The sequence below is a fragment of the Perca fluviatilis genome, chromosome 18 (assembly GCF_010015445.1).
Source record: "Perca fluviatilis chromosome 18, GENO_Pfluv_1.0, whole genome shotgun sequence".
Classification (NCBI taxonomy): Eukaryota; Metazoa; Chordata; class Actinopteri; order Perciformes; family Percidae; genus Perca; species Perca fluviatilis.
Window position 1 is genome coordinate 18,761,417 of NC_053129.1, and position 18,170 is coordinate 18,779,586.

At 35.5% G+C, this 18,170-nt stretch overlaps 2 protein-coding genes across 4 annotated transcripts in view; one reads left to right on the top strand and one right to left on the bottom strand.

Moving 5' to 3' along the window:
• LOC120546187 (acetyl-coenzyme A synthetase 2-like, mitochondrial) lies at nucleotides 1–17,686 on the top strand. Of its 2 annotated transcripts, XM_039780960.1 has the most exons (14): nucleotides 1–424; nucleotides 724–820; nucleotides 917–1,116; nucleotides 1,905–2,080; nucleotides 2,583–2,735; nucleotides 3,086–3,233; nucleotides 3,795–3,932; nucleotides 5,261–5,353; nucleotides 14,309–14,421; nucleotides 16,041–16,167; nucleotides 16,277–16,404; nucleotides 16,841–16,904; nucleotides 16,996–17,117; nucleotides 17,200–17,686. In XM_039780960.1, the coding sequence occupies exons 1-14, from the start codon at nucleotides 115–117 to the stop codon at nucleotides 17,371–17,373; spliced, it is 2,043 nt and encodes a 680-aa protein (XP_039636894.1). In that variant the 5' UTR covers nucleotides 1–114; the 3' UTR covers nucleotides 17,374–17,686. The 2 variants fall into 2 exon arrangements, with proteins under 2 accessions (XP_039636894.1, XP_039636895.1); XM_039780961.1 differs by lacking the exon at nucleotides 2,583–2,735.
• The window catches only part of abcd4 (ATP-binding cassette, sub-family D (ALD), member 4), a 12,244-nt gene continuing 10,787 nt past the window's right edge, over nucleotides 16,714–18,170 (bottom strand). Inside the window, exons 19-20 of one of the 2 annotated variants that reach the window (XR_005636828.1) lie at nucleotides 17,880–18,088; nucleotides 16,714–17,351 (exon numbers count right to left, since the gene is read on the bottom strand). Coding sequence is in view for 1 of the 2 variants with exons in the window: in XM_039780962.1 (XP_039636896.1) it covers nucleotides 17,993–18,088 (96 nt within the window). In the remaining variant the exon portion in view is untranslated. Of the gene's footprint in view, nucleotides 17,352–17,467; nucleotides 18,089–18,170 lie in introns of those variants that run through there. The other variant, XM_039780962.1, reaches the window with a different exon arrangement.

The window sequence follows — 18,170 nt, forward strand, 5'->3', positions numbered from 1 at the left end:
CATCACTCCTCTAGGCCTTCCTCTCCGGAGTTTCCAAGTTTTCAACTTGAGGAAAATAACTTGCAATAAACATCATTTCGGATAGCACAGAATAGGCTATAGCCTACTGTCATTATGTGGCTGTCTTGCGGATGCGCTTCAAAGTACGTCGTTTCTTTCAGTCGTCGTGTCTTCAAATCTTATTTCCATGTTTTGGGTCGATGGAGGTGTAACGTAGCAGCGTTGATGCCCGAAGCTGCGGGCTTTGAAGGCGTCAGCGGCCACTCAGCGCTGCAGGAGTTCTCCGTCTCCCACAGCGCCAGCTTCTGGGCCGCTGCGGCGCGTCAGAGACTGAGCTGGATCAGTCCTTTCCACACGGCCCAGGACTGTGACCTGAGCCGGGGGGAAATCAAATGGTTTGAAGGAGGAAAGCTGAATGTGTCCGGTAAGATTGTAAAGTTACGTTTCATTAGAGTATGACCAGTAATTTGATTTATAGACATAGGCCTACGTAGATTATGTCGTTAGAATAAACTAATCGATGCTGTCAAGTCGCAGTTTCCCATGCTGCTTTTTGAGGAACACTTCTAAATAAAACACGTAGGCCTAAAGAGACCGCGAAGGCATCATTATATCAGCATCCAAACAATATCTTGAACGCACCACGCTAACGTATCAGTCAGATAATGTGAAAATCTCTATTTCTTTCTATTTGTATCCGGTTTCTTTTATGTTCGCATGTAGTGAACTGTCTGGACCGCCACGTGCACGCCTGTCCTGAGCGGGTGGCCCTGATCTGGGAGAGAGATGAACCGGGGTCAGAGGTCAAGATCACCTACAGGTCAGCAGGTTGGATTATGTAGTGTAGGGTATGTAATGTGTGTGTGATTATCCTCCTCCCTTCATGTGGCTTCATTGGTAGCCTATCTCTTCACAGGCAGTTACTGGAGATGACATGTCGCCTGGGCAACCTGCTAAGGCGGCGTGGCGTGAGGAAAGGGGACTGTGTCTCCATCTACATGCCTCCATGCCCTCTGGCTGTGGCGTCCATGTTGGCCTGTGCCCGTATCGGTGCAGCACACAACGTGGTGTTTGCGGGGTTCAGTGCCGAGGCGCTCGCTGAGCGAATCAGAGACGGTGAGACAGTGTGACCAGCTCAATGTTTTGGTTTTAATAAACATCAGCACCAAACATTCAAGCAAGTTAGCTGGTGTGAACATAATGTATTTAGCAGCAAAAGAGCCCAATATGTTTAAGACATTTTGTGTTTGGTGGTTTGATGATAGCATCCAATACAATAAGGTTGAATTTCTGTCAGAAATACAGTTAGTTAAATTAGTTATTTTAACGTTAGTATTTCCTCATATTATTTGATTTTTAAGTTTGAAATTGAATTAAAAAGTAGGAAGTAAAACTGGCAATAACATTTTTTTTATGTACACCCAGTGGTAGAATGTAAGTACATTTACTCAAGTACTACTAAGTACAAATTTCAGGTACTTGTACTTTACTTGAGTCTTTTCTTTTCATGCCACTTTCTACTTCTACTCCCCTACATTTCAAAGAGAAATATATTGTACTTTTTACTCCACTGCATTAATCTGACCGCTTTAGTTACTAGTTACTTTACAAATTAATTATGTATTAATTAATTAATATTATGTAGTTTATAAAATATGATGTTTTATTATAAATTAAACTACCCAACAATGTAATGGTCTACAAGTACAGGTGAAATGATTAGCCAATTAAACACTTGATTGACAGAACTATTTTGATCGTTTACATTTTCTAAAATGTGAGGCATTTTCTGTATTGAGTACTTTTACTTTTAATACTTTAAGTACATTTTCCTGAAGATATTTACATACTTATAGTAAAGGATCTGAATACTTCTTCCACCACTGCATACACCACATTTTCAGCCCAGTCCAGCACCGTCATCACGGTGAACCAGGGCGTCAGAGGGGGTAAGGTCACCGAGCTGAAAAAGGCGGTGGATACAGCACTTCAGAGCTGCCCGACAGTACAGCAGGTGTTCGTTGCCATGAGAACTGATAATCCGGTTGCCATGACAGCCAGAGACATCGTGATGGAGGAGGTGAGAGAGCAGAAAGTCAATCAGAACTTGATTAATATATGAATGCCAACAGCAGAAGACTACACTGTCCCTGAATAAAAACAAGATTTAAAAAATGTTGACTTTAAAAATGAATAATCAAAATTGGTGGTTCATTTTGAGTCTACTAACTGATAATTCTAGGTGTTGGAAACATCAGTTGACAGAACAGTCTCACCATCAGCTCCATTAGTAGCTGTTCTTTCAGCTTTCTTCAGTCCTGACATTTAGGCAATCTCCATCTGCTGAGCAAGATCCTGTGATACGATTGAAAGCTCCAGAAGAGCTGCTAAATGGACTTTCTGTCAGCTAATTGTTTCAGCAATTAATCCTTAATCCTTACATGCCTTTTAAAATGTTCTCTTCTAACATCATAAAAAAATGTATTACTCATAATATACCATACTCTATATACTATTACTCTGCTGTGCTTACTAAGTCTGACTTTTAAGAAAAGGTCCTTTAAAGTCGTCATGTCATGCAGGAGATGCTCAAGGAGGATTTGGTGTGTGAGCCTGCTGCCATGGACAGTGAGGACGTCTTGTTCCTCCTTTATACATCAGGCAGCACAGGGAAGCCCAAAGGACTTGTGCACACTCAGGCTGGATACCTGCTGTATGCTGCACTCACACACAAAGTAAACATCAACCATGACCTGCGCCTGCATTGTGTAGAGCGATTTCTTATCATGAAGTCTGTAGCTACTCATTTACACCTTGGGACAGACAAAATGTGATCCATAATCCAGTGAGGAAATCTCAGTCTCATTAAAGCATAGTGTAGTCTAGTTTTAGCATTATCTATTTATGTAAAGTAGTGAGTTTGAGCGATATATTTAAACGGGTATTTAGCAGTATAATAGGCAAAACAGTAGTGTCTCTCAATCTGTTAACCATTATTTTAAGCAAATGTTCTTAAGATTATTATTCTGTAGATGGTTTATGTTTTTATCCAATCATCCCATCAATGTTTCCCTCTCATCACCAGTATGTCTTCAACTACTCTGATGGAGATGTGTTCGGCTGTGTGGCAGATATTGGTTGGATAACAGGACACAGTTACAGTGTCTACGGGCCTCTGGCCAACGGGGGAACCACTGTCCTGTTTGAAAGCACTCCCATTTACCCCGACCCAGGTACGATTGAACATCGGCAAATGTATGAATGTATCAGGCTGGTTGTCCAAGAAAACTCTTACATGACAAAAATTCAATATACCTCCATTTGCACAGTTAACCTTCCAATCTGTCACATGTTCACCTAAGGAGATATGTATTTATCTGTTCTAATTGTGTCATTATGATGACATTTCTATGATTATGTTAATACAGAATGTTATGGGTCTGTGTAAAGAATGTTGGCAGAAGTCCTCTACAGTAAGTATTCCTGTCCTTTGTCAAGAGCTCTGCATTCTCGTGTCTTTGTCTATGAATAACTGTTTACAGTTGAACTTGGCCATACATTCCACACTAAAATTAGGACTTCTGTATGCAGTCATCATGTGTGTCAGCACACACACAAAGTTATTTTCAATGAGAAACAAGAACACTAATAAGGATTAAACACACTTTGTAGTTAAAGTCTTTATTTCTCACTGCTTTACCCTAATTCCTGATTCAGATTTTCAGTATCTTTATAACACATTGTAGAATATCTCTTTGGCCCATGCTACCTTTGACATGTTTTGTTGTTCACAGGAAGGTACTGGGAGATGGTTCAGAGACTTAAGATAAACCAGTTTTACGGGGCTCCCACAGCGATCCGCCTGCTGCTCAAGTACGGAGACCAGTGGGTACACAAATACGACCGCTCAACACTCAAAACTCTCGGTTCTGGTAGGCCAAACATTTTACTTAGAAACGCTATTATGACAACAGCTCACCATAAAAGGAACATTTTGTTTTTACCTGGTTCTCATTTGTGAAGTGATGGCATCTCTCCATTTTATTTACATTTTCCGGTAACGTTAAGAGATTTAGAGTCCAACAAGTAACGCAAGCAATCAGACAATTTAACCAGATAATCTGCACATTTGAATGTAAAAACAAATTTGAATTTTGAATACATTTTTAATTTTTTTATTTCCCAAACTGTGCATTGTAAACATATGCAACAACACACACACACACACACATATATATATATATATATATATATATATATATATATATATATATATGAACACAGCTTTTTAATGCAATGGATTGTAGTATTTACTACAGTAAATACTACTAATACTTTAGTATAATGGACACATCTTATTTCAAAATAATTTGGTTTACATAATTGGGTTAAGATGGATATTGATCAGCAAAATGTTACAATAATTGTAATTATGGCCACAGATAGGACCTAGATTGTAAAAAAATAAAAGGAGGGAGGAAAAGGATTTTTTTCTCTAGAAGTTAAATGGATGTTTCTATGCATGTGCTAATAATATTATTTTAAAATTAAAAAATGAAACAAAAGCTTATGTCAGATAGGTATTTACAGTAAGTGCAGCATCCCTCACAGTGCATTGTATTGTTTTTGAGCGGTGATGGTTGACAGATGTAACACCGGGATGTAATTTCATCACACTCACTATCACAGCTGTAGTCTGACTTTGTAGTGACTTTTCTCATAACAATGAGTTAGCATGCATCAAGTTCATTTATCCAAGTCAACCTGTCATGTAAACCAGATGACACTTGTCCACATCAAATACAGTATGTGTACAAACACAAATGTAAAGATTCATGCTGATGGTTCACATTGTTTGTGTTGTGTACTGTAGAGTCACTATACAGATTCCGTTCCCATAAGCACACACACGCATGTTACATACTGAAAATATATTAGAAAGTCAAACCTGGCTGGTATGTAAACATGCCATAGCAAAGCCCAGCATGCCAGGAGATCATACTCATGCACACGCACACAACCCCACCTGTTCGGTTGAATCATGAAACATATGGGTTAAAGCACAAAGCGTAACATAAAGAATGTAATTCCTCCGTACAAACACAGGCATCTTGTTATATATATTTTTTAAATGAATTGTGTTGTTGTTGCTAAATATATATATATATATATAAATATAAAAATGTATTGGACTGAAAAAAGTGCTCAAAAACAATATATGACTACATATTTGATTGAAGTTGTCCTTGTCTGCGTGCAGTGGGTGAGCCCATCAACACTGAAGCTTGGGAGTGGTACCACAGAGTGGTTGGGGACGGACGCTGCCCTGTGGTGGACACCTGGTGGCAAACAGGTAACTGGGACTACTGTACACTGAAGTGTGGGATTTATAAGCTATTGCTTGTCAACACTGTCACAAGCAAACCACTCTCTCCGTCTTATGGTTTACCATGGTCCTATCAGTTGGGTCATTTGTCAAGTACAAATCCCTTTAACCAGAAAATTGCGAGTCAATTTAAATCTATCAAATTATCAAATTTATTGTGCTTAAATTGAACTTGATTTTGTCTCATGCTGTTAGTACATTTCATCGCTTGTAAGAGCAGTTAAGTTCACAAACTCTTCCTTGAAGACAGCCACGTCTGCAGGCACTATAACGGCCGGTCAGTCAGTCTTAAAGGGGAAAGCAGTCTGCTCTGTCTCTCTAACAATAACAGTGTTACATAACACAACTGTGGTCGTGTGCGTACACATGCACAATATTACAGTACGTGGGTGTGTACAGAACATGCTGTCTTTGGACACACACACACACACACACACACACACACACACACACACATACACACACACACACACACTCACGGCTCCTGAATCAAAACAGATGTTTCTCTCTCAGAGTAGAACATCTGATTTCGGGAGCAGAGGCTCAAACTAAATCTCAACTTCAACCTTTTTTTTTCTTAATATTGAATTAAAATGGAGTGTCACATGACCTAATGGTGGACTAGTGGGGCGAGGGGTGAGCTCTGGATAGTGTACGGCTGTTTGAACTGGATCCTTATCTTAATACTTCATCAAGTATTTGGCAAAATCTAAAGTTATGTATTGGTAGATCTCTTTTTTTTGGAGGGATTAGTTGGAAAAGGAAATTGTATCTCAGTGGCATATATAAATCCATTAAGGATGTGGTACAGCAATTTGGAATACTTAGATCTCAATTTTTTAGATATTTAAAACTTTGCCATCTGTTAGTGGGGATTTTTGGATCCAGTTCTTCAGCCCCGAAGGCAACAGAATGTTTAGATAAGGTGTTGTTGAAATATGGAAAAGGTCATGAGGCTTCTAGGTATTATTCTATGCTTATGCAGAACCTGGGGGTTTGAGCCTGGTCAGCCCTAAAAAAGACATGGGAGAGGGATCTGAGTATTACACTGGATGATGAAGAGTGGCACAGAATCTGTAGAAAAATAAAACGTATGTCACGCGATGTTAGGGTGCTTCTCATTCAGTTCAAGATTATGCATTGCTTCTATTGGACTCCCTCCAGATTGTTTAGAATTGGTCTGAAAGACCAAAGACCAAATTGTTGGAAATGTAAAACAGCCAATTACTTGATATCCGATGGTCCTGTGATAAGGTCCAGGAATTTAGGACCGTGATACATGATAACCTATGTCAGATTGCAGAGACCCAGGTTTCATTCCGCCCAAGATTAAATGTTTTCGGAGATGGATCAATAAGGGGGATGGATAAGCACATAAGAAGCTGGGTCCAGACTGGTTTAATGATAGCCAGTTCATGTTGCGAATTGTATGTTCTGTATGCTGTTTAAAAAATAAATTAATAAATTGTTATCACAAAAACATTTTTTGAATTATAATAAAAGTCAACATTAACACCTTGTACATAAATGCAGCTGGCAATAATTTCATCGCTGCTTTTGTTTTTGAAAATGCTCACATAACGCAGTTGAAGTTTGGTTACATTGTGACCGCATAGAGCAGATGTTATGACCGTAGCTGCCAAAGAGCCACGTCACAAAATGGATTATGTTGATCATTTGGAGAGACTCAGATCAGTCTATGTACTTCCTACTATCAGATGAGTCTCTATAGTACAGTTTGTACCCTGATCTACCAAACCCATGACAAATGTAAATTTGGTCTCCAAATTGAACATAGAGAAATAGAAAATATAAAATGTTTGCAAAATGTATAGAAAGTATATACTGTATACCTTACTGACTAATACTTTACAGTGACAGTATAATTACAGTAATTGCACTGGGTGTGACACAACAAATGTGTCCTTCATGTATAGATAACCTCTGATGTCACTCCAAAAAACAACTACTAAAGTAGCTTATGATGGGATATAATGACATGTTTGTAATCAGCTGATTTTGCTAATAAAATTAATTTTGCGGATGAACACAGGACCCGACTGACAGTGTTTCATCCTCTGTCCCTCCAAATTAGATTAAGTAATGACCAAATGGAGTTAAGCTACATTAATTACCATACAAATGGCAGAAATCTATAATTAATGGATGATAATTAAACATCAGAGCATCATGAGCTTGAGTATTACAGACACAGATATGACCCAAATACCCTACTTCAGTAAAAAAGGATTATATGATGTTATTTTCCTGGACCAGTGTTTCCAATTAAGACTAAGTGGCATTATTCATGAATGCCATTTGGTTGATCTGGGAGCGAGTAGCCTGTTTAGAGAGAAAATTAGATTTTGATCCGCATGTTGCATTATCAGGACTAGAGAGGTAAGAGGACACAGGATGTCGTGAAAAAGAAAAAAAAATGTTATTTTTATAAATTATTTATTACATTTTTATGATATACTATGACTTTTTATGAAATTTTTATGACATAGTATGACTTTCTTTATGAAATTGAAAAATTGAAAATGACCTACTATACTATGGCTTTTATGACATACCTGACTATCCTCTATCTATGAAGTTTTACAAGATGTTTTGACTTTTTATGATTTTTTTTAATGACCTACTATACTATGATATTTTATTAATGACATTGTATGGCCTACTATCCTACGACTTTTGTATGACATACTATGACTTTTTATGACTTATTTCGACATTCACTGACCTTTTCCAACATACTATACTATGACTTTTTTTGACACACCATATAACGTTTGTGTTTGTCGACATGCTATTCTATGACTTTTTACGACATAATATACTTAGATTTTTTTATGACTGTGTTCGACTGTGTTTCTGTGACGTTTCAACATACTACACTGACTTTTTTCGACATGACTTTTTTCGACATACTATACTATGACTTTTTTATTACTTTTCTTTCGACATAATACACTGACCTTTTTTGACATACTATACTATTTTTTATTACTTTTTCAACATACTATACTACTATACTTCTTCGTTTTATTGACATAGTTTTTTTCGACATATTACACTATGAATTTTTTCCAATCTACTATACTATGCCTTTTTTGACATATACTATGACTTTTTAACACGTCTTTTTTGACCTACTACAGCATGACTTTTTTCAACGTACTTTTAGACTTTTCTTGACAAAACTATGACTTTTATGAATTGATGACTTTTTAAGACTTTTTTTTCCACGTACTATTACTTTTTTGACTAACTATAACTTTTTTTTCAACATACTTTATATACTAGGTTTTTTTTTACTTTTTTCGACATACTATACTATGACTTTTTTGATTTGTTACGACATACTAATGTATGTATTTTCAACATACTATTCTGACTTTTTTCAACATATGATTTTTATGACTTTTTACAACATACTATACTATGATTTTTAATTGATACAACATACTATACTATGACTTTTTATGACGTACAATACTGACTTTTTTTTACTGTTTGACATACTATACTATAACGTGTTTGACACATTATACTGACTTTTTTCGACATACCATACTATGACTTTTTTATGACCTGTTACACATACTGTACTATGACTTTTTTTGAAATACTATACTTTTTTTACTCTTTTCGACATACTATACTATAATGTGTTTGACATATTATACTATGACTTTTTTTTTGAGATACCATTCTGACTTTTTTATTACTTTTTTTAGACATGCTAGACTATGATTTTTTTTTACTTTTCTCGACATACTATACTATGACTTTTTTCAACATACGATACTATGACTTTTTCATTATTTTTTTGAGTTACTACAATGACTTTTTACAACATACTATACTATGTTTTTTTTGACTTTTTTTGACATACTATGACTTTTTTCGACATACTACACTAAGTTTTTATTTATTGTATGACATACATACTTTTAGTTTACTATATAGTTTTTTCAACATATCTGATTTTTTTTAATGACTTTTTTAGACATACTATAACATGACTTTATACAACCTACTATAACATGATTTTTACGACTTTTTTTTTTACTTTTTTTGACATTCTATACAATTACTTTTTTTTTTACATACTATACTGACTTTTTTGACATCTATACTATGAATTTTTTCGACATACTATACTATGACTGAGTTTTTTCCACATAGTATGCTGTAACTTTTTTATGACTTTTCGACATACTATACTATGATTTTTTTTTATGATTTGTTACGACATACTAAATTCTGACTCTTTTCGACCCACTATTATAACGTGTTTGACATATTATACTATGACTTTTTTCAACATACTGTACTATGACTTCTTTAAATCTTTTTTCGACATATTATACTGACTTTTTCGTGACTTTTTACGACATACTATACTATGAAATTTTTTTTTTGCTCTTTTCCACATGACTGATCATACGGACATTTCTTCGACGTAATATGACTTTTTTCGACATACCATACTTTTTTGACTTTTTGACATGCTATACTATGATTTTTTTTCATGACTGTTTACGACATACAATAATAAGAATTTTTGACTTTTTTCAATATACTATGACTTTTTTATGACTGGTCACGACATACTATACAGTCTTTTTCTATACTGAGATATATTATTTTTCAGAATCACTACAGATAAGGGAGAAACTCAAAAAAAAAACAAATTTTAATGGGGGAAAAACAGAAGAAACCTCAGGAAGAGAAACTAATCAGGGATCCCTCTTCCAAAACAACTGGCCAGTGTACAGTATAGTCAACATAATGGAACAATAGTATAGACAATTCATATGACAAAGTATACATAAATTGTAAACTTTTGAAGAAAATGCATCCCGGAGCACCTTCCGGATTTTGCCAAACAGCTCTGCAAAACATATGTTGAATTGTCTTTCTTCCAAATATTAGTTGTGCTTTATGTGGTTGACGTTAGACGGTAATGGCATGTGGCTATGAAATCCTCATCAGGATCGGGAAAACAAATTTCCAGTCTTCTTCCGACTCTGCCATTCTGTGGCCAGTGTGCAGGCATCGAACGGTGAGCTGGATGGCCTCTGTTGGTTTCCAGCAGGATTTTTGGAGCTGTGGTGTCCTTTCGCTGAGACTTGGCTGGATCCTTGAGTGGCGTTGCCATTCGTTTGGGAGACTCTTTTTTTTCTGTGTGCCGATCTGACAGCCACATTCTGCATGCAAGTTGAAAAAGCTGAGGGGATAACATTTCACTGGAATTGTATACTGTATGTGACAAATATTATTGATTGATGATTAAAAGAAATCATTGTATAGTGTCATAAAAGACGTCAAAAGTCATAGTATAGTATTTCAAAAAAAGTCTGGGTATAGTATGTCGAAAAAAGTCATAGTATAGTATGTCGAAAAAAGTGGAAAAAAAGTCATAGTATAGATTGTTGAAAAAATTCATAGTATAGTATGTCGAAAAAAAGCCATAGTATAGCATGTCAAAAAAATTGAAAAAAAGTCATAATATAGTATGTGGAAAAAAAGTCATAGTATAGTATGTCGAAAAATGTGGAAAAAAAGTCATAGTATGTTGAAAAAAAATCACAAAAAGTCATAGTCTAGTATGTTGAAAAAATTCATAGAATAGTATGTCGGACAAAATCACAAAAAATCATAGTATAGCATGTCGAAAAAAAGTCATAGTATAATATGTTGAAAAAAGTGGAAAAAGTTAGTATTGTATGTCGAAAAAGTGGAAAAAAGTCAGTCTAGTATGTCGAAAAAAGTAATATTGTATGTCAAAACGTCATAGTATATTATGTCGAAAAAAAGAGAAAGAAGTCATAGTATAGTATGTCGAAAAAGTGGAAAAAAAAGTCATAGTATAGTATGTCGAAAAAGTGGAAAAAAAAGTCATAGTATAGTATGTTGAAAAAGTCATAAAAACTCATAGTATGTTGAAAAAATTCATAGTATAGTATGTCGGAAAAAATCACAAAGTCATAGTATAGCATGCCGAAAAAAAGTCATAGTATAATATGTCGAAAAAAGAGAAAAAGAAGTCCTAGTATAGCATGTTCCAAAATTTGGAAAAATGTCATAGTATAGTATGTCAAAAAAGTCATAGTATTGTATGTCGAAAAAAGTCATAGTATACTATGTCGAAAAAAGAGAAAAAGAAGTCCTAGTATAGCATGTTGCAAAATTTGGAAAAATGTCATAGTATAGTATGTCAAAAAAGTCATAGTATAGTATGTCGGAAAAAAATCACAAAAAGTCATAGTATAGCAGGTCGAAAAAAAGTCATAAAGTCAGAGTATAGTAAGTTGAAAAAAGTCAGTATTGTATGTCGAAAAAGTAGAAAAAAAGTCATAATATAGTATGTGGGAAAAAAATCACAAAAAGTCATAGTATAGCATGTCGAAAAAAGTCATATTAGTCGAAAAAAGTCACAGTATAGTATGTTGAAAAAAGTTTTTAAAAAATTGTTTAATAGTATGTTGAAAAACCTAGTATGTCGTAAAAAGGCAGTGTAGGAAGTCGAAAAGTCATAGTATAGTATGTTAAAAAAAGTCAGTATAGTATGTCAAAAAAGTCATAGTATAGTATGTCAAAAAAGTCATAAAGTCATTATAGTATGTTGAAAAAAGTCATAGTATAGTATGTTGAAAAAACCCACAGTCATAATATATTATGTTGAAAAAGTCATAAAAACTCATAGTATGTTGAAAAAATTCATAGTATAGTATGCTGGAAAAAATCACAAAGTCATAGTATAGCATGCTGAAAAAAAGTCATAGTATAATATGTCGAAAAAAGAGAAAAAGAAGTCATAGTATAGTATGTTGCAAAATTTGGAAAAATGTCATAGTATAGTACCGTATATCGAAAAAAAGTCATAGTATAGTATGTCGAAAAAAGAGAAAAAATGTCATAGTATGTCGAAAAAATTCATAGTATAGTATGTCGAAAAAAAAGTCATAGTATAGTATGTCAAAAAAAGTCATAGTATAGTATGTCAAAAAAAATCACAAAAAGTCATAGTATAGCATGTCGAAAAAAGTCAATATACTAGGTCGAAAAATATCACAAAAAGTCATAGTATAGTATGCCGAAAAAAAGTCATAGTATAATGTCGAAAAAAGAAGTCCTAGTATAGCAAGTTGCAAAATTTGAAAAAAAGTCCTAGTATTATATGTCAAAAAAATGTCATAGTATTGTATGTCAAAAAAAGAAAAAGAAGTCCTAGTATAGCATGTTTCAAAATTAGAAAAAATGTCATAGTATGTCGAAAAAGTCAGTAGGTCGAAAATTATCACAAAAAGTCATAGTATAGTATGTTGAAAAAAGTCAATATAGTAGGTCGAAACATATCACAAAAAGTCATAGTATAGTATGTCGAAAAAGTAGTAAAAGTCATATTCAATAAAGTAAATATAGTAAGTCGAAAAATATCACAAAAAGTCATAGTACAGTATGTATAGTCGAAAAAAGTCAGTTTAGTATGTCGGAAAAAGTCATAGTATAGTATGTTGAATAATGTCGAAAAAATTCATAGTATACTATGACTGTTTTTTTTTCTTGACTGTTTTCCACATCAAAAGTGGAAAAAAGTCACAGAACAGTATGTCAAAAAATGTCATAGTGTAGTATGTTGAAAAAAGTTTAAAACAATTGTTTAATAGTATGTTGAAAAACATAGTATGTCATAAAAAGGCAGTGTAGCAAGTCGAAAAGTCATTGTATAGCATGTTGAAAAATTTCATAAAAAGTCATAGTATAGTATGTTAAAAAAAAGTCTGTATAGTATGTCAAAAAAGTCATAGTATAGTATGTCAAAAAAGTCAGTACAGTTTGTCAAAAAAGTCCTAAAGTCATTATAGTATGTTGAAAAAAGTCATAGTACAGTATGTCGAAAAGTCTGTGTAGTATGTCAGTCATAGTATAGTATGTCGAAAAAAGTCATAGTATGTCGACAAAAAAAAACGTATACAGTAGTATGTCTAGTAAGTAATTCTAGTAAGTCATAGAATAGTATGTCAAAAAAGTCATTGTGATGAAAAAGGTCATAGTATTTTGTAAAGTCATAAAAAAGTCATACTATAGTATTTAAAAAAAAGTCAGTATTCAGTAGTATGTCGAAAAAAGTCATAGTATAGTATGTCGAAAAAAGGTTAGTCATAGTATAGTTTGTTAAAAAAAAAGTCATAGTAAAAGGATGTTGAAAAAAAGTCACAAAAAGATAGTGTATTATGTCATACAAAGTCATAAAAAGTCCTAGTATAGTTTGCCATAAAGTCAGTCCTAGTATAGTATGGCAGTAAACGGTTGATTTGAACAAGATTCCAGTTTTTAATACTATTGTGGGATCATCTGTTGTGTCCTACTTTATAACCGTTGCCCTCTGTTGTTTCCGGCACTGTTGCCACCAACACCAACAAGCGGATTACCAGGGGATCCCTGAGGTCCATGCAAACCTAATTTAATTTAGTTAGTATGTATGTAATCTACAGCTGTAGCAATGAGAAGGGCTTATGCTAGATTTACAGACTGTTAGTTGGCTCTGTCATTTATATTTTTCTCCTGTCCCTTTCATTTCACTTTTTCGTCTTTGCTTAGACGCATCTTCATTGCTTCTAAAAAATAGTGATTTGCAGTTTTGTATTTCCGCTCAGGTAACTCTCAATCCGTATTCCTGATATAACAATTCTTCTGACATTTAATTTAATTTAAGATGTACATCTTCAGGAGGAACCAATAGGCTCAAGGCCACAGACAGAGTAGGGAAGTCAGAAGCGTTTCTTTTTTTTTTTTTAATTGAAAAGTTAGATAAATTGACCAGTTTTGGTCTATTTACATGATTTGTTGACAGCAAATAGAATAACAGCAGATTTATAATCTGCCTTGTTGGCTCTGTGTTCTCAGAGACAGGTGGCATCTGCATCACCCCAAGGCCATCAGAACCAGACGCAGAGATTGTCCCAGGAATGGCTATGAGACCTTTCTTTGGCATTAAGCCCGTGCTCATGGACACTAAGGTATTGTGTGTGTGTGTGTGTGTGTGGGAGGGGGGCTGGGAACAGCCCAGAGGGAGGGTCAGATTAGGATTATAAAATAGTCACCAGCTGTGTCACTTTTGATACCCACCCTGCTCCCACCCTTCACACCCACTGTGCGTGCCAAACTCTCCATTAAAAAAATCTGTCGTACTACTTTGTGGCTTTTGCAGTTGCTTTTGAAATCCACAGATTGTGCAGACAGTTGGAGTGGTGTCTTTGAGCTCATCTCTCTTCCTTTCCAGTAAAAAACAAACAAAAAAAACAGCATTTTAAGAGCTTTAATTTTCACAGAATTTAATTAATGTGGCACTCTAATTAGCTTGTTTTCTGCAATCTTTTTGAGCAATATTCTGTAAGTTTTGTTTGTCTTGTACTTGTTAGATTAATCACCGGTCTCACTGACTATTTCAAGTGGCTATATGCAACTTTTAGTTTGTGTTGATTGAAATACGGCCGCTTTGTACAAAAGAGGTAGTGTTTTACCACACCTGCTGTCGTAAAGGTCTTTCTTTACGGTGCCGTATTGCCCACTTTTTTACAGAGTCAGCGTTATGGAGAGGTCATATAGTCGCAATGAATGATTTGCTCAGACAGAAAATCATTCATTTACAACAAGAGAATATGTTACAGGTGCATCCTTGCATTTTAAGTGTTGCATACAGTAGCCTACTTTGGATTTATCGTGAGCTAAACCGGGTATCACTGTCACTGTGTCACAAGCCAAAGCATTAAGAGTTTGTTGTAGCAACCAACGTCGTAACTTAGATTAATATAGTGCATTTCATGAAACCCGCTTTACACAAGTAACGTTACAGGGGGACAAGGGAAAAGAAAATAGGCCAACGCAAACACGGACTAAAAGGAATAAAAACATCCACGCTAAATGGAAAGGGGATGTAATTTAATGTAGGTTACTGACATACAACCACATTGCGTATTGTAAAGTTATTTTATGAATTAAACAGACATATTACATACCTGAGGGCCAATTCTGGCTGGGTTTTGAATCATTTGCAATCCCGTAATTGTCTCCATCTGTTAAAAGCCGACCGAAGTTGACTCACGTTATCGCCCATTGTCTTTCGCTTTTAGCTTTTAGTTCTGTTTAATTTCCTCCTTTTCTGTGATGGTCCTGCCCCAGTATTAGCCATAACTACAACAGATAACTTCTAAAACATTAAATTACAATTAGGCCTATATAAAGAAATCTCCTGCTTCCTTTTACCTGGCTCAGCTGGCTGGATACGCCAACACAGGCTTTTCTGGTGTTGCAAAGAAATCTGTGACCCACCAGAATGTGTTACTGTAGCGCCGTCTACCTGCCGCAAATAATTCTGTGACTTCGCGGAGAAAAATCTGACCAGGCAGAGGCCTTACTAAAAACTATATAAAAATAGCGTTCTTTTCACGGTTAGTCTCATTTGCTGTTATAGGTAATTTAAGACCATTGTAAATCACACAGCTTCAGAAACATCAGAAAGTTACATATAGTCACTTTAATGCTGGAAATGACATGCACAATGGGCTTGTCTTATGACTCCGTCATTTTGTTCTTGTTTCTTGTGTTTACATTTATCAGTTGTTTTTTTTATTTTCAGGGAAAAGTGCTGACTTCCAACGACACATCTGGAGCTCTGTGTATAGCTCAGCCTTGGCCTGGTATGGCCCGAACCATTCATAACAACCACCAGAGATTTATTGAGACCTACTGTCAGCCTTATCCTGGTACAGTACGATCGGTCTCTAATTTTATAGTTTTTCTCAATTCCTTAGTTTTTTTTTTTGGCGAAAACAAAAAGTCTCAACATCTCACTCTCTGTCTTGGTGCCAATAGGTTACTTCTTTACTGGCGATGGCGCCTATCGCTCTAAGGAGGGGTATTACCAGATCACTGGGCGTCTTGATGATGTCATCAACGTATGCGGTCACAGGATTGGGACGGCAGAGATAGAGGATGTGGTGGTAAGGTCAATCCATGATTAACAAGTTACTTTAATGTCTTTGAACATTCCATTCATAAACATTTGTATAATGGTAACATACTAATCTGTCTACCTGTTGCACAAATGGCAATTTTGACTTTTTGGTGACTCTATATAAAAATTCAAGACATTTTCTGAGGACCATGAATGTCTGCATTGGTTTTCATGGCAATCTATCCAGTACATATTAAGATATTTTATTCTTGACCAACATTGGCATACCTAAAACCATGTTTTTAGCATGGCTGAAAAAATGGCTAAGAACAAAAGTTGACATCTTTGAGCAGGGTTAAAGTATTCTCAGTTTCATTAAAAGTGCCAATTTAGGTACTTTCTCCAATGTTTAACCAAAGAGACATTTATGGTTTTTAGCAGTTACATATTTCAGATGATCCTGAATGTGATTTCCGTAACAGAATCAATACCCTGCAGTGGCTGAGTCTGCTATCATAGGATACCCACATAACATCAAAGGACAAGGTTAGCAAGAAACCTTTTTCCAGTGTTAAGAGTCAAAAGATGTTTCCCACTTAGAATGCCCATCATAGTAAAGACTTGTCTGTGTCCTCAGGTGTGTATGCCTTCGTGGTGCTAAAAAAGGGTGTGAAGATTCAAGAGGAGGAACTGTCTCGGCAGCTAAACAACATGGTATTGAAAAAGATCGCCAAGTACGCCTGTCCAGACTTCATCCAGGTAATTCTGTCTCACTGACTTTAAATTGCAAAGAGACATTTTAGACTAAATTTTACTTAGTCACATTATGTCATTCTCACAGTTCGTCCATCGGCTGCCGAAGACCCGCTCAGGTAAGATAATGCGCCGGGTGCTGCGGAAAGTGGTGGAGCAAGACTTGGACGGGTTGGGTGACCTCAGCACGCTGGATGATCCTGCAGCAGTTGAAGAGATCATCCAAGGCCACCGTGAGCTCTGTAGTAAACAACAACCGTGATTGTGTGTTTTCTGAAAACATTGTCATCTGAAAAAGGAATATGAAACTGATGCTTGCACGTTTCACTCCATTTCACTAAATCAGACGTGTGCCATCAAACAAATATTCTTTGTTTTTATTGTACATATGATATTTTTATGAAATCAGGTAAACAACTCTTTAAAACTATGCATGAACCACAGATGTACTCTGCTCTTAATAGGCGTTGAGAGAAAGAGCTGAGAACATTGCATTTATTACAAAATTGGAACCAATATTCCCAATGTAATGATTGTAAACACAATACAATAAACAAATGTAAAGGCACTTAAGACTTACTGAATCTAAAGTGTCTTTTTTTTTCCTCCTGATTTGTTGTCGTGATAGGTGAATTTACAATTACAGAGTGAGCCAAACCATTCCTTTGGCAAAGTCTTTGGGTCCAGAACATTTTAGTTGAGCTCTGCCTCAATGTCCATGAATACATACAAACTGGATGAGTACAGTTGTTCTGGGTTTTAAAGTACCTTGTTGAAGGAGCACTTGAGTGTTACTAACTGAGGAATTCAGTGTTTTCTATCCTTGTCTCCCACACTGATGCGCCATGCATGTCCAGGATTTCAAAGAGATGACTCTCCAGTCATGTGGCTTCTTCTCTGAGACTCCCACTTCCACCTTTTAACTTGGTCAACTCCCACAGGCCTCCTCCACACAGTTTCAACTGGACGTCATGGTACTGTGAGCAACAAAAAGTCAGAGTTAATATCCTAGATTTAGACACATTTGAGAACAAAGCAAGAGAAGGCAAGTGCTAAAAT

Bases quoted from the DNA above. Each gene is read 5' to 3' on its own strand.
- LOC120546187 (XM_039780960.1), top strand. From the start codon at position 115: ATGTGGCTGTCTTGCGGATGCGCTTCAAAGTACGTCGTTTCTTTCAGT. The intron at 425-723 runs GTAAGATTGTAA...GTTCGCATGTAG, and splicing joins AGGAAAGCTGAATGTGTCCG to TGAACTGTCTGGACCGCCAC. The intron at 2,081-2,582 runs GTGAGAGAGCAG...CATGTCATGCAG, and splicing joins GAGACATCGTGATGGAGGAG to GAGATGCTCAAGGAGGATTT.